Source organism: Dipodomys spectabilis, unplaced genomic scaffold (assembly GCF_019054845.1).
Source record: "Dipodomys spectabilis isolate Male_0828 unplaced genomic scaffold, ASM1905484v1 ptg000098l, whole genome shotgun sequence".
NCBI lineage: Eukaryota > Metazoa > Chordata > Mammalia > Rodentia > Heteromyidae > Dipodomys > Dipodomys spectabilis.
Window position 1 is genome coordinate 15,095,194 of NW_024870775.1, and position 16,649 is coordinate 15,111,842.

Sequence of the window (16,649 nt, forward strand, 5' to 3'; positions counted from 1 at the left end):
AACTTGAGAGCAAAAAAGTGTAGCAGTGGAACACACTGGACACAGAAGAAAGTGAACTCTACAACTTGTGGGTAGAGATGGCAGGGAGGGCCTGGGACAGAGTGAAGGAACAGAAGACATTGTATGAAAGGAAATGTACTCATCCCCTGGCTCAGGTAATTGTAATCTCTCTGTACACCACCTCTATAATAATAATCATAAAGTCAATTAATTTAAAAAGAAAACAAGTTTTGTTCATGGTATCCTGAAGCTCTGGAGATTCTCTTTTATTTAAATAAGTTTTTTATTGTGGAAATACTGTACAGAGGGGTTACAGTTACATGAGCAAGGTAATGAGTACATTTCTTATCAAACACTGTTGCCTCCTCCTTTGTCTTTCCCCTACCATTCCTTCCCTCTCACTTCCACGACTATACTCCCCCCACCACCTCCCGCGCCCCTCTCCCTGCCCCCTCCCCCGCCTAAACTGTAAAGTTCGGTTTTCAACATAGTGTCTTCTACATTTCATTGTTGAAATGGGTCAACCTGTATCCCTATTTAAACATTTTGTTTTTTTCCCTTCCCCTCCCCAAATTTATACCAACACCAAATACAGTGAAAACTATTGATTTAAGAGTAAAACACTAGGCTGTCTGTTCTGCACTCTGTGAGTAAAGGTAAGAGTCTTGCTTTGGTGCAGTAGAAAAGTTGAAGATCAAAGTCAAATGTTCACAATGACATTAACAACAGCAGTCAATTCTTAAATAAAAATCAGAGAATGTTGTAAACACTTGGAAAATTAGGTACTGCGGATTCAAAGAAGGGAAGTGCAGTTAGGACCTGGCAGGTTTCCACTTACTGGGCTAAGCTAAAGGGCTGTTAGCTTAACCCCCCTGGAAAAGTAAAGCAAGATTCCAGCTCTAGTCTTCTCTCTCCAGTTACTTGACCATGAGCTTCCACGTGGGCATGGATGCTGTCTTACTTCACATTATTAACCCATGAGCAGCTACTTATTAATTCTCCTTTGTATACTTTTTGGGATTAGACCCTAGATGGAAGTGGGGATTTCAACATAGTCAATGCAGTACAGTACAGACTTTTACCTACTCCTGGGGTTTCAGAAAAAGCAAAATAATAACAACATGAAAATAAATCTAGTTTAATGACCTAAACATGTTATTCTTGTCAACTGCTCTTCCCACCCCCTGCCTTCCCCTCAAAAGGACAAGTCATTACATTTTTTTTTCTCTTGGGGTTGAAGATTTTTAGCTCAGTGATAGCATGTATGTGGGAGACTCTGGGTTCCACTTCTAGGGACCCTACAATAAAGAATTTGGTCATTGAATGAAAAAGATGCCTATCAACTATTAAGATACATGAAGAAATATTAACTATAGATCTTCCTTCCCAACCTTATATTCCACATATTGGATTAGATGTTTTTTCTTTTTTCTTTCTTTCTTTTTTCCTGGGGGCAGCAGTACTAGAGATTGTATTCAGGGTTTTGCCCTCTTACTTATCTTTTTACTTTAAGGCTGATGCTTTGTCATTTGAACCATGGTTCCACCTTTAGCTTTTTTCTGGCTCATTAGACATAAGATTCTCATGATTTTGTCCCCAGGCAGGCTTCAAACCACATTTCTCCAATTTCAACCTCCTGAGTGTCAGTTAGGATTATAAACAGTGGCCACCAGCATCAATGTACATTTTATAAGAGTCATCCTAACTTCCAGAGAACACATACCTTACCTCAGACGGTTATTAGCAAAACAAAGGCCTCAAAATTTGACATTTCTCTTAAAAGGTGTCCTAATCCTTCTACATAGCTGAGAAATCATAGAGGTATTATTTAACTGGAGAGGTTCAATCTCTACCAATTTCTTGCAAGACTTTCAAAGAACAAGACTTTTAAAAGAAGGGAAACACTTGGGCTGGGAAGGTGGCTCAGTGGTAAAGCGCTTGCCTTGCATGCATGAGGCCCTGGGTTTGATTCCTCAGCACCACATAAGCAAAAAAGAAAAAATTCGGAAGTGTCACTGTGGCTCAAGTGGTAGAGCGCTAGCCTTGAGCTGAAGAGCTGAGGGACAGCGCCCAGGCCCAGAGTTCAGGCCCCATGACCTGACCCCCCCCCCCCAAAAAAAGAAGGGAAACACTTGAATCAAGATTAACAAGACAAATATCAACACAAAGAGATATAGTGTATGCCAGTTCCATAGAAGTGCATGTACTGATTGCAAGACAATAAATGGATTACTTGTAGGAAAGTAATAGTTTTGGGGTGTTTCACCACTTTACTTTTGGCTCATTCATGGCTACTGAAATTCCTCTAGCTTGAATATAGTTATAATATTCAATGATTACATGTGAAAATGGAACCATGTATCTTGAGGAGATGGGTGGGGTTGGCAGAGATGAAGGGGAGGACACCGACCAAGATGCATTGTACTCATAAACTGACATGTCCAATTGAAACCCCTCCATACAATGACCTAAAGATAATAAAAAGAAATTAATAAATATTTTAAAAATTCCTCTAGAAATCTATCCTCAGGATACTTTTAGAAGGTAATATTTGGGGATATAAAATAGAGAAGGTAATAAGCCAGTGTGTTATTATTTCAGGAAGATACAACACAGTCCTGAGGATGGCCTCAGTACTCTGCAGAGTTTATTCATTGTCCATTGTATATGGACAGCTTAATAGGATACAATTTCATATGAAGCAGCCATGTCATCATGCTAGGTTTATAGTCCTACATCTAAAGAGTCATGCACATCATCAACATTAACCACTAGTGTAGAACCTTTGAATGTGCTTAAAGCAAGCTGATATCTTTTCTCTGCAACATTTAGGCATGCATATTTTTTTTGTTATTTTTGTGCCAGTACTGGAGCTTGAACTCAAGTCCTCCTGTTTTCACGTGGCTTTCTCCCTCAAGGCTGATACTGTACCACTTGAGCCACACTCCACTTCTGGATTTTTTGGTGGTTAACTGGAGATAAGAATCTCATGGGACAGTGATCCACAAATCTCAGCCTCCTGGGTAGCGAGGATTACAGGCATGAGTCACCTGCACTAGGCAGGCATACACTTTTAAGTGATATTGGTTAACCTTTAATTCAATTCCTGGAGGAAGTGAAATAGTATTTATGCATATTATTTTCATTTTTTCACAGGAAAAGCATTTGTAGGAGGCATGTATGGAAACTGACCTCAGTGCAGGGTTAATTCTCTCACCACTGTCAGGATGCTGGTGCTTCCACAAAGTGGACAACACCACTTCCCTTTTCTTTCTGAGGACAAGGAATGTATTCACCTGGCAGTGAAAGGACCTATAACAGATCATCTGCAACTCTAGCTTTCCAGGAATAAGAAATCTACAGGGGGCAGGTGCCTCAGGGTTGTGCAGATGGATAATGTGTTGGGGACAGAAAAGTCCCCATGAGACTTTTTAATCTCCAGATGAATGAAGAAAGGGTGAGCAAATACAGCCATAAATAGATGATTTATATGAAAATGCATATTCAATATATGTGAAAATGGAACCAGGTAACTTGAGCAGAAGGGTGGGGTTGGGTTGGGAGAGATGGGGGAGAATGATAGGAGAGGTAGCATTGCTCAAGGTGCCTTGTTCTTATGAACTGATACAATAGGTTGGAACCCCTTTGGACAACTACTTATAGATAATAAAAAATAAAGATTAAAAAAACCCTAAAAGATGCTAGTAGAAAACCACTCCCTCCAGTATATCATTTCCTTCTGATATATTTCCTTTCCTTTCTTTCTAGTACACAAGCTTGACTTCAGGGCCTCAAACTCTCACTCAGCTGGTGCTCTCCCACTTGAGCCATGCCTCCAGCATAGTATTTTCTGGTTATTTGGAAATGGAGTCTCATAGACTTTTCTGTTCTGGCTGGCTTTGAACTTTGATTCTCTAGGTGCAGCCTCCTGAGTACCTACGATTACAGGTGTGAGCTTCCGTGCTCGACTCTTCTGATTTGTTTTTCTATCATGTACCCTTTCTGGCAGGGGGCTAAAGAAAATTCTACTTTCTTGAGCTAAGCTTTTATTAGAATTGACAACCTCCTTAGGTTGTCAATTGCTTTTGCACTTGAAACATATTCATCTTCCTCGGGGAGCCTTGGAATAGCTGTCCCTATATTTGCATATGTAAATTTCCCCAAACCCTTCCTAGTTGAATGCTGCAGTCCACATCTGTCCAGAGAACATCTTACCCAGATGGCCTCCCAGACCTCCCCGGTGCCTGACTGCACTCTACCAACTATCTCAGAGACAAGAATGCATTCTCAGAGAGCTGGTATAGTAAGTCTTGCAGCTTTTGCCATGGAATGCCAGCCTTCAGTACATCAACTCACTGTATAAGAGTATCAGTGCCTTTAGTACATCAACTCTGATGTACTGGCAATATGTTCAGCTAGAGGGCATAAAAACTCATCATAGTCCAATGGAAATGAACAACAATCTTTCAAGTTTAGGAAGAAATTTCCCTTTATTTTAAGCAATAGCCAGAATATAAATTATCCTACTAATAATATTTTCTGATTGGACAAGGCACTAAAATTAAGGATAAAGCTAAAGGCAGGGCCTATATGTAGCTCATTGGTCTCCAAACTGAAATGTAATGGACAGTCTACCTGCCATGGAGAATCTGACGCTGTAAGCAACCAGACTGGAATCCTATGAAGCTGCATCTGTAATGAGTTTCTTCTTTGACTGTGATACTGATTAAAACCACATTTGGGTGTGGTACCAGTGGCTCACACCTGTAATCCTAGCTACTCAGGAGACTGAGATCTGAGGTTTGTGGTTCTAAGCCAGCCCAGGTAGGAAAGTCTGTGAAACTTATCTCCAATTAATTACCCAAAAGCCAGAAGTAGTAGACTACCCACCTTGAGTGAAAAAGCTAAAGGACAGTGCCTAGGTCCTGAGTTTAAGCTCAGTGTTCTCACATATACATACATGCCCCCGCACACGCACGTGTGCGTGCACACACACAGAGATACTGTGCAAAGGGTTGTTTCCTCAGATAAGATCACTTGGAAATGTTGCTGTGCTGTGAGAGGCCTCTGGCCAGGACAATATTAATTATCAATGGTGAACCATGCTCAAAAGCAAAAGCATCCTTTGTCCTTCCCCTAGAAGTACCCAGATTCCCCTAGACAAAAGGATACGGGGGCGTTGGTGGCTCACGCCTGTAATCCTAGCTACTCAGGAGGCTGAGATCTGAGGATCGTGGTTCAAAGCCAGCCCGGGCAGGAGAGACCGTGAGACTCCTATCTCCAATAAACCACCAGAAAACCGGAAGTGGAGCTGTAGCTCAAGTGGTAGAGCGCTCGCCTTGAGCTGAAGAGCTGAGGGACAGCGACCAGGCCCAGAGTTCAAGCCCCACGACCGACAAAAAAAAAAAAAAAAAAAAGGATACGGATTAGCCATGGGCCTGTGTGGGTCATCCAGGAGAGAAAAGGCAAAGGCACTGCTCTGCAGGTTTGGAAGTTGCCTTTAGGGCTTCCTTGCATGTGCCTTTTCCTCTAAACTATACCCCTGGGTCTGTAGGTCTATCAGTCATTCTTGGAAGCTCCTTGGCTCCTAATTTAGGTTATTCCTAAATTAAAAATAGTACTAAGTTAATCTAGTTATTTCTTATCTATCCAGACCTGTGCTATCTGACAGCACTCAAGCGCTCCAGACACCCAGGATAAAGGTTTGCAGACATTCTCTCACTCTCACACAGCCCTGGCCATCTGAACTGATCACTTCCTATTCCTAACACATACAGATCTCCAATAACACAAACCTCCCACAGGTCTTGGCTCCCTTGGTTTCCCTCCAAACCCATCACCACAAACTGGGAAGTTGGACTGTCTCACTGGGATTTTATTTTTGTTTGTTTGCTAATACTGAGGCTTAAACTCAGGGTCTGGGTGTTTTCTCATAGCTTTTTTGTTCAAGGCTAGTGCCCTTATAACTTGAGCCATACCTTTATTTCTAGCCTTTTACTGGTTAATTGGAGATAAGAGTCTCATGGACTATTGAGCTCAGGCTAGCTTTAAACTGTGATCTTCAGATCTTAACCTCCTGAGTAGCTAGGATTATCCATGTGAGCCTCTGATGCCTAGTCTCTCTGTGATTTATGAAAATAAAAAATATACAAATGAATCTATACAAAATATACAAATGAATATACAAATTAGCATAAGATGAATCTCTGAGAAACTATCAGTACATAATAATCAAGGTGTTGACACAGAAAGAGTTGATGCTGGCCACTGGTTGTATTCTCTTAGAATTCTCCTTGGTGGAACTCAAGATGCAGCAGGCATGTTTGCTTACTCTTAGGCTGATTTTATCTAATAATGTAGACTTAGGGGAGAAGCAAAGAGGCTAGTATTGTTGTTGGTGATTTTGTTTGCTCTCTTCCCAAAGAATCTGATATGTCTTTCTTTCTTTCTTTTTTGATATACTTTTGTTCCTCAAAGCTGCAAATGATGCAGCTGCATGGCCAGGAAAACTATGGGTATTCCTATTGATGCTATTGGCCGGATCGATAGTATGTCAACCACTGGCCAGCCTCAAAGGGCAAGCTGGAGTCAGCAATGTAGCCACTGGGGTGGTAGAAGCTCAGTACACCTGTAGTCATTCCAGGAAGCTCCTAAGTAGTAAGCTCTCTGGGAAAGTAAATCTTTGCCTTTCATCTCCCTTTAAATCAAGGAAGGAAGGAGAGAATCACAGTGGACTAATTGAGATTCTCATGAAACACAAATGAGGTCTAATGCAGTGAAGCTGTAATATCAATAAAATACCAGACCATGGCAATTTGTGGTGGACAAAACAAATCCACCTTTGTCTGTCAGTTTTCTAGCACTGTGACAAATTACCTGAGACACTCAACTTCTAAAAACAAAATGTTGATTTTAGGCTCATGCTTTCTTTCTACTTGCATTAATTATACAGTGTCCCACTATTTACCAAATGGCTCAATATAGAAAATCGTATGCTAATATGCTATGAAACTCAGTTCATTGCCAAATACTTCCTCTTCATTTTCTAAGCAAGTCTAGCAGAAATCAAGTGGTTAAGCCATTGGTGAATAAAATGAAATGAGTGTGGGAAGAAAACCATCCATGACATACTACTTGTAAACTTTCTAACTAGGAAATATGTATGCTCTTAAGAAGCAGGAGATAATCACAAAATTATTCACTTACATGTGCAATCCCTTCACTACTTTTGTTTAAGTGCTCCTCTACCAAGGAGCAGACATTGTTCCTAAATTTTAGTTGTCTCAACTGAGTCTAGTAAAAATATGAACACTAGTCAAGACCTGTAATCCTGGCTACTCAGGAGCTGAGATCTAAGGAGGGTAGTTCAAAGTCAGCTCTGGTAGGGAACCATTAGACTCTTATTTCTAATTAACCAGCCAAACAAGCTGGATGTGCAGCTGTGGGTCGAGGTGTACAGCAACAGCCTTGAGAAAAAACAAATCCAAGGGAGAGCATGAAATCCTGAATCCAAGACTCGGTACTGCCATACAACACACACATACACACTCCCCACACAAATATGATCTCTGCAACTCTTTAGTTAAAACAAATCTCTTGCTTGGGTGTAAGTCAAGACTTAAATCAATTTGAAAGTCACAGCGGCTGCCTGTGGAGCAAGGGAGAGCTTCCCACAGTGTGCTAGCTGGCAGGTACCCCTGCTAAGAAAAGAGTACTGTGTCCAGACCCTCACTCGCCAAGAGAGAAGAGTAGAGAAGTGAAAGGTTTCCAGGTAGCATAGGAGAGAGAGTGAGAGGGAGGCTAAAAAAACAACCTTTATTTTCCTCATTGATGCTGGAAAGCCTCATTTTGTGTGTGTGTGTGTGTGTGTGTGTGTGTGTGCGCGCGTGTGTGCATGCTTGTGTGCATGCTGGTATTAGAGTTCAAACTGGGTGTTGTCCATTAGCTTTTTCATCCAAGACTAGCACTCTACCACTTGATCCATACTTCTACTTCCAGCTTTTTGCTAGTTCATTTTAGATATGAGTTTCATGAGACTGTTGTTGAACCACGATCCTCATATCTCAGCCTCCTGAGTAGCTATGATTATCAGATTGAGCTACCAGTGCCAGTGAGAACTTCATGTTTGTAAGGACAGATAAAGCAGATTTTTTTTTTAAAAAGGCTAAATACATGTTTGTAAATTACGCATATTGTCAGAAAAAAAGGCAAATATCCCAATATAAGAGCATTATCCTTGAGCAGAAAAATCTAAGGCACAGTGCTCAGGCCCTGAGTTCAATCGTTCAATCCCCAGCACTGGTGTGCACGCATGCACACACACACACAGCAAATTGGTTAATACACAGAATTCAAAGTTCATATCTCAGATCAGCATGCTTTTGGCAAAGGGAGAAAGGTATTAGAGGGAACTGACATCAGGGCCAGGAGAAAGTTTGTTCTGCCTTTGACTATTCCATCTCTACTTGCTGTCAGAGTAAGGCAGATGTCAGCGGTGACATTAATTTTCCTTTAAGGGGAGTGATGGTTATAATTTGAAGTACTAGGGGTTTTACCCCAATAGAAATTTAGCTTTAAAAAACATCACTTTTTACTTCTATAGTAATGCGTCTCAGTGGTTGCATTCATGAGGTCCTGAGTTTGATCACCAGTGCCAGAAATAAAGGAGCGAGAGACAGGAAGTGAGGGGGGAAAATACAGGATTTATAAATTAAAGGGGTACTAGAAGAGAGCAAGGGAAGGGGTGACATTGTCCAAAAAGAAATGTACTCTTTACCTGACTTATGTAAGTGTAACTCCTATATCCATTACTTGTATAATAACAATAAAAATTAATTTAAAATACTTTGTCCTGCAACAGTTGGTGGCACCCTTTCAGTGTCATATAGATAGAGTTTCATGGACAGATTATTTTACACACTATGGCAATTTGTGAGTAGTGATCTGCTAACTAGCCCAGTCAGTCCTGCTGTCTCCAGAGCCCGTTCCTGGATCCAGTACACATACTAAGGGCACCAACAGGTCCTCACCAGTTTTGGTGGAGAGCAAGCCTGGGAAGCTCATCACAGCAGGACAACATGGGAAGAACTCAAATGTTCTAACAGACTACATGTCTCCATGTTGAATGGGTTCAGACTTCAATCACTGTAACAGAAATATCACTTTTGTAGGAGCTGCTACTTTGTAATGTCATGAAATCTCGAAGTAGACAGATTTTGATTGGACTCATAGGATAGACTCTGCCATCATCCTTTCCTGGCACATAATGCTAACCCATCTCTTCACTTCCTAACAAGGTTTATTTGGTGCTGGTACTGGTGCTTGAACTCAGGGCCTAGACGCAATGTCTTAGCTTTTTTCACTCAAGGCTTGAGACAAACTTCCACTTCCAGCTTTTTAGTTGTTAATTTGAGATAAGTCTCACAAATATTTCTGTCCTGGCTGGCTTTAACCTGTACTCCTCAGATTTCAGCCTCCTGAGCAGCTAGGATCACAGGTGTGAGCCACTTGCACCCGGCTTCCTAATCAGGACTTGAATTGTGTTATTTTTTTTCCCACCTAAAATTATTCTCTGACCCTTCCCCTCCCTCCTCAATGGAAACGGATGCTAGAGTTGGGGTAGGGTAGTATAAAACTCATCTGTTTCTTTTCAATGACCAAACCAGAGTCAATGTAATGTTTTTATTTTTTTTCTAGCAGGTGGGGAAATCAGAAAGACACTCAGGCCACCTTGGAGCAAATACCCACTGATCATCGGACTCTCTCTCTCTTTCAACTGTGCCCTTGCTCTGGTATGGAATCTTCAGAGGGCTCCAGAGCAAGCTCATTTCTTCCACTCTCTTACTTGCTACTATACTCCAATCGCTTACCTGCTACTGCACTGAACCCTGGAAATTGCATCCTGGTCCACGTGCTATCCAAGTTAAATGCCCTGGCACTCAATCCACAGGTCCTCCACCCCTATATTTAATAAGATATGAGACCTCATTAGCAGATTCCTTCATGAAGGATCGCTTTGTAATTTCCCTAGGCCGCTGGCCCTGTTGGTTTCATGAGCTCTTTCCTTCATGGGAAAAATAATTAAACATTGAACTATGCTCATGTAAAGGAAAATTATTTTAGGATAAATTCAATGTTATGTATTAATTTCTCTTATTTTCAGAAAAAAATAAAATTTAAATGTAATCATGAGCCTCTGAAATTGTTGTGGGCCCTAGGCTCTGTGACTATTAGGTCTAATGAATAAATTAGTTGCTGCCTGTATCCTTCCTCTCTGGTATTTTTCTTCTCATTGCCTTACTTCTTGGTAATAATCTCTGTGGACTAGTTAGAATGTCACATGTGACTATAAGCAAGAATTAATACGTGCACATGTGTGCACACACACGCCTACATGAGCAAGTTATGTGCACTCACACTGTGTAAAATGAAATTACTAACCCAGCAACATAGCACCAGGTACCAAAGGCAATGTTCCTTCCTTCCTTCCTCCTCCTCCCACCTCCTCTTCTTCTTTTCTTTTTCTTTGTTTCTTTTCCTTCTTTTCTTTCTCTTAGTTCCTTTGTTTCTTTCTTTCTCTCTTCCTTGCCTCCTTCTTTCCTTCCTTTTCTCTTCCTTTTTCTGTCTTCCTTCCTTTTGTCTTTTTGTCTTTCTTGGAGGTGTAGAGTTTGAACTCAAAACCTGGTGCTCTTGTTTGGTTTGCTTGCTCAACTGGCATTCTACCACTTGAACCATGGCTCCAGACCAGCTTTTTGCCCTTAAGGGCCTTTTACTCATTTCACCACACCTGGTAAACTTTAAAATCCCCAGGTTGAATGACGGACATTTTCTTTGAGCCCTTGGCAGTCTTCTCCAGGCTTGGCAGCTCCAGGGAATCGGCTGTCTCCCGTTTTCCTCGTCTGGTCCTTCGGGCACACAGTGCTAAAAATGTGCTCCAGGGCAGTGAGCTATTAATTTAGACATAGCTCAGCTTGAGTGGAGAGTGGGTCCACGCTTTATTAATGCTTACTGGCTGGCAGCTCCCACAGGACTTCCCTGCCCCTGAGCTCAGGCTCTGAAGTGTGCTACTGTAGGCTCTTCGCACAGCCCCTGGGGTCCTTAAAAGTCATCATCACAGGCGTCAAGGTACACGTCAAAAGCCTCTCTGTTGCACTTCCCGTCAGGAGTGAAGACATACTTGTGGAAGGTCCCATCTACGCAGATGGCAATTACAGAGTTGACATTCTGGGAAGTACTGCGACCAAAGGCGCAGATGCAAGCCGACTCAGCAGACACAGTAAAGCTGGCCAGACTCCACTGGGAGTCCACGTACTGCCCGATCATAGGGCCCACGTACTGCCCAATCATAGGGCCGACCCTGCCCACACGAGCCAGCGCAGAGCGGCGGTTGAGGCGGGTATCCTTGAGAGCAAAGATATGGACAGTGCCCTTATCACTGGAAGCGCAGAGGAAGGAGGAGTCGTGGCTGAAGTTAATGCAGTAGAGGGTGGCAGGGTCAATGCCTCGGCGCAGCTCCACCAGTTTCTCCTTGGACTGGGTGTCAAAAAGACGGATAAGAGTACCTTTCTGAGAGGCCGAGGCCACCACCGTGCCCGGCGGATTCAGAGACACACAGGCCACATCACTCTGATGGGCATTGATGGTAAATGGGGCGGATGAAGTGCCAGGCTTGGGGCTTGCCAGCTCCACAAGTTGTAGACTTCCACACTTGTGTCCCGGGAACACGAGCAATTGCTTCTCCAGGCTGGGGCAGAGTTCACAAAGTCCTCTGGGATTGTCTCGGGTGTCAAACTCAAACAGCTTCCGGGGACTGTCTGGGAAGGAGTACACATAGATGCGGTTTCTCAGCACCATCACGATCTTGTCGTGGCGCATGCGTACAGTCAGCACTGGCTGGGGGAAGGTGAACTCCAGCACCAGTTTGTCCTTGGAGTCTCTGCCCTCCTGGGCATCGTCCCAGATCAGCACGGAGATGGCTGAGAACTTGGGGCTACTACCACCGCCCACCAGGGCCAGCAGGTTGGAGCAGTGCAGCATCTCTACCAGGCCAATGCTGCCCACCTGTTGGTGGTCCAGGCGCCTCCTGGCCTTCAGTGGCTCCACGCTGTAGACCAGCACACCTGTCTCCATGGCGCAGCAAAAGCAGCTTTGGTCTTGGTTGAAACGCAGGCCCGTCACCCCTCGAAGCGGCTGCTGAGACATGGTCCAGGATTGCTGTGCCCCCCTCCTCCCCCCCCCCCCCCCGCCCCCCCGCCACAAACGGGCTACAGTTGAGAAGAGTCTCCAAATTCTAGAAACTTCTGTCCACAGGTGTTTTCCTCCTTTCCTTCTCGGCTAACTTCCTGGCCAGGGCCTGGGATCGTGCTGTGGCTGCTTCTCACCTTCCTCCGCTGGCTCTACGGACCCCTCTCGAACCGATCTCTGCTGTCAGCACCTGGGGCAGCCTGGTTTTCTGACGTCCCTGGGGGGGCCTGGCAGCCGGGGCTCCGGTGTTTACATCAGGCCCTGCTTCCGGAGGAGGGAATCTGAGAGCGGAAGTGACTCATCAGGGCCCCAAATCCCCTGGAGCCTCTCCTGGCCTGACCCTGACCCGTGGGAGAGTCTTTGGAGCATCCGGAGGAGCATCAGGGTATTCCCCCCCCCCCCAGGGAGGGGGGAGGGGGCTCCCCCAAGGCGCAGGCGCAGACTAGCTTTTTTTTTGGATAGTTAATTGAAGATGGACTCTCTCAGGCTTGTCTTCTCTGACTGGCATTGAATCACAGTCTTCCAGATCTCATCTCCACCCCCCTCCCCACCCCAGATTACAGGTGTGAGCCATCCACACAGCCAGCTGCAGTAAACCAGATTCGTTTCCATTTTGATGTCCATTGCATTCACTGTTAGCATATAGAAAAGCAGTTGGGTTTAAAATATATATATATATATATATACATATATAGTTATTTAAAACTTTGATAAACATGTACATTCATTTATGGAGTTTATTTTTTGGTCCTTTCAGATTTTCATGTAAACAATCATGCCATTCATTGCAGATAGGGATGGTTTTATTCCTTCCTTCCAAGTCCTATGTTCTTTTCGTGTGTGTATCTCTGTGTGTTCAGGTGTGTGCACGTGACTCACTGGAGTAGAGAGATTCTCACCTCAAATTTCCCTCTTAGGTGCGTGCTTTTTCCATTTTTTTTCCTACAAGGAGTAGGTTTTGCTTGCTTAAAAACTTAATTTGTGTGTGTGTGTATGTGTAATTGTAGTAGAGAAATTTCTACCTCAAATTTTCCTTATTGATGGTCTCTCTTCTCTGTTTAACTACAAAGAGTAGGCTTGAGTGTAGGCTTCCCTGAACCTGTTAGTGTTCCCATGTTGCTGGGTTCTCTTGTTACCTAAGGTAGGAGTTATTAAGCAAAAATAGCATTCAGGGACTTCACCACCAGATCCCCTATTTTCTTTCCTTACCAGCCTTCTGTGTCTATTTTACACACGAAGAGGCTTTCTCTGTACCAAGGAGATGAATCAGGAAACATGCATCTACTCCATATTTTGAAAAGCACCATTCGTTTTATAAAATGTCCCAAAAAATCATTCCTTGGCTTGAATTTCAAAGTTTCATGAAATAAAAATAAAAAATTAAAAACAATAATTGCAATTGCAAAATAGAAACAAATGAACATTATGAGGAACCTAAGTCCTAACTACAGGTTAGGGTCATCAACCACAAGGGGTAAATGTAGGGTTGGCTGACTCCAGATCTGTTTGAAGGATGGAAAACTTCTTTTTGGGAAGTGCCTAGCTCTTGTGAGCCTCACAGGGCTGGCAGAGATACTGCTCTGAAGACATGGTGGTATTTATTTCAGGGGGAATTCAGTCTTTTGGCTGATCTCCCAGGTCCTCTTCCTGGATATTTCAGAGGGACTGGAGAAAGCTGGGAAGAACTCAACTAATTTCATCTTCACAAAACGCAAAACAAAACCCACAGTGTTTTAACTTTTTGCTCAGAAAGAGTTTCTCAAAGGTAGAGTCAGCCCTTCTCATGCAATCACATAGTATTGTATCTCTTTGAGGGATTAAAACAGTTTCATTCATTATCATTCTTCTGTCTTGGGTTTTGAAAGCAAAAGCTCGGAGGAGTACTGCAGATGTTTTGTGATCATGAGAACAGAAACCATGTGACCTGGAGACCAGCGTGGCTATGGAAGGTCCTGGGTCCTAGATCCTGAATGGTTTGCATAGGAAAGGGGTGTTCTGTTCCAAGAAACTCGACACTATTTTCCTGAATCACTGATACCACATTCTGCACTATCAATTCAGACTTTAATAATCATAGGATGGATTTATTATTTTGTCAGTATTAGGGCTTGAATGCAGCGCCCGAGCACTATCCCTTAGCTTTTTCACTCAAGGCTGGCACTCTAACACTTGAGCCACACCTCCACTTCCATCTTTTTTGGTAGCTAATTGTAAGATTCTCATGGATTTTCTTGTCCTGGCTGGCTTTAAATGGGTCTTCAGATATCAGCCTCCTGAGTAGCTACAATTACAGGAGTAAGCTGATGGTGCTTGGCTAAGCAAGGCCTTTTAGTTAGGTGTGTCTTCCTTAGTCCTAGCTTTGTTTGTCATCTCCTATGTTATATTAGCCAACCCTAACTTTATGACTCTAGTGTTTAAAATATTACTTTCTCAGGTTTATCCATCATGAGTTCTAAAATAATTTTCAGATTCTTCCTACTATGTTAATTTGCACGATATCTACGTGTGTCCCTTACCTTTGATTTTTCTTCCAAATGATTTGTTGTCATTGAAGATATTGCTTTGGTCACCTGATAGTACCAGTATGGCTTCTCCTCCTCCCTGTCTAATGCCAGGCTGGCATCCAGGTCACTTCCTTGTATCACTGTAGTAGTGATAGTCACTTTTCTGAAAAAAAAAAAAAAAAAAAAGATAAAAGTACAAATTTTACTTCTCATGCTACTGCGTCCTGATGTGTCTGGGAGCAATTTGCATAAAGGATTAGAGTTGAAGGTTTTATTTAGGTATTTATTGTGTGTGTGTGTGTGTTTCAGGACCTAGGTGTTGTCCCTTAGCTTTTTCCGTTCAAGGATAATACTCTACCACTTGAGCCACAGCTCCATTTCAGGTTTGGGGGTGGTTAATTTGAGATAAGAATCTTACAAACTTTTGGGGCTGGGAAGGTGGCTCAGTGGTAGAGTGCTTGCCTTGCATGCATGAGGCTCTGGGTTCGATTCCTCAGCACCACATAAGCAAAAAGAAAAAAGCCGGAAGTGGCGCTGTGACTCAAGTGGTAGAGCGCTAGCCTTGAGGTGAAGAGCTGAGGGACAATGCCCAGGCCCAGAGTTCAGGCTCTATGACCGGATCTTCCCTTCCCACCCACCCCCAAAAAAAGAAGAATCTTATGAACTTTCTTGTTTTCCTGTCCAGGCTGGGTTCTAAACTGTGATCCTTAGATCTCGATCTCCTGAGTAGCTAGGATTATAGGAATGTGCTTCCAGTGCCTAGCTTAGAGTTGTTCTTCATATACTGAGTCATCTCTTCCTCTGATAGGAAGAGCTCCGGGGGACCTCTATGGTATAGTTCCTAGAGCACCATTTCACCTCTGCAGATGTCTTCCCCTCTCGTCCACCTGCCTATTCTAGACTACAGGGAGTATTTGGTTGACAGACATGGAGAAAGCAGGTGAGTGTTGCTGAGCAGCAGCCTGCCTTCTAAAGGGAAGCCAGTAATGTGAGTGGTATGGAGGGGACTTTGTGTTGTTCTACATCTCAAAGAAGGATTCACCTCAAGTTGTTTTGAGCTGGTGATGTGCAACTATAACCCGTTGTGTGTATTCCTCAAATCCGGGGCTGTGCATCTTACTCAGCTGCAAATCAGAACCATCTGTGGATGACCAGTGTTTAAAATCTCTCCTAAGACTGATTTGTTGCCAAGTGGAAAAATACTGGCACCTGACTTAGTAGAAACACCTGCCAGGTTCTGACAAAATATTACCCACTGGGCTCATTTTGCAATGCTGTAAATTTTCACTTCTACAAGTTCATAAATATTTTAGAAGAAAGTTGGATAGCTAGTCTCAGGAACTGCTAGCTAGAGCTTAGCTGAGAGCAGAAATAAGCTGTTTTGCTAGTTCCCAACTTTATCCTGCTTGGTCTCTTCAAGCATTAAATGGCTCTGTTGGTGATAGTTGAAGTAATTAGAGGAGTGAAGACCTTAGAAGACAGAAAACAGAACTAACAAGGAGTTGGAGCCCCTAGAAGATGTATGTTGAAATAAAAAGAATTAGGCTAGTTGGATGCCAGTCCTAGCTATTCAGGAAGCTGTGATCTAAGGATCATGGTTCAAAGCCAGCCTGGACAGAAAAGTCCATGAGACTCTTTTTTTCCAATTAACCAGCAAAAAGTCTCAATTGGAGCTGTGGCTCAAGTGGTAAAAGCAAAAAAAAAACATTAAAAAGCACAGGGACAGCATCCAAACCCTGAGTTCAAGCCCCAGGATTGTCCTTCCCCCCCCCCCCATAAAAACCTCCTCACTCACAAAAGCCCACATCAGGCTAGAAATGACTCCAGTAATTTTTTTCCTACTAATTGAACCACATATCAAGCATCATATTGGTATCATTCTTTATACTCTACAGGGATAAG

General features: G+C 43.1%; 1 protein-coding gene across 1 annotated transcript; it reads right to left on the reverse strand.

Moving 5' to 3' along the window:
- Positions 1-11,097: 11,097 nt before the first annotated feature.
- On the reverse strand, positions 11,098-12,211 carry LOC122113810 (WD repeat domain phosphoinositide-interacting protein 4-like). Its single transcript, XM_042686922.1, has one exon. The coding sequence runs from the start codon at positions 12,199-12,201 to the stop codon at positions 11,098-11,100; it is 1,104 nt and encodes a 367-aa protein (XP_042542856.1). The 5' UTR covers positions 12,202-12,211.
- Between the last annotated feature and the right edge of the window lie 4,438 nt (positions 12,212-16,649).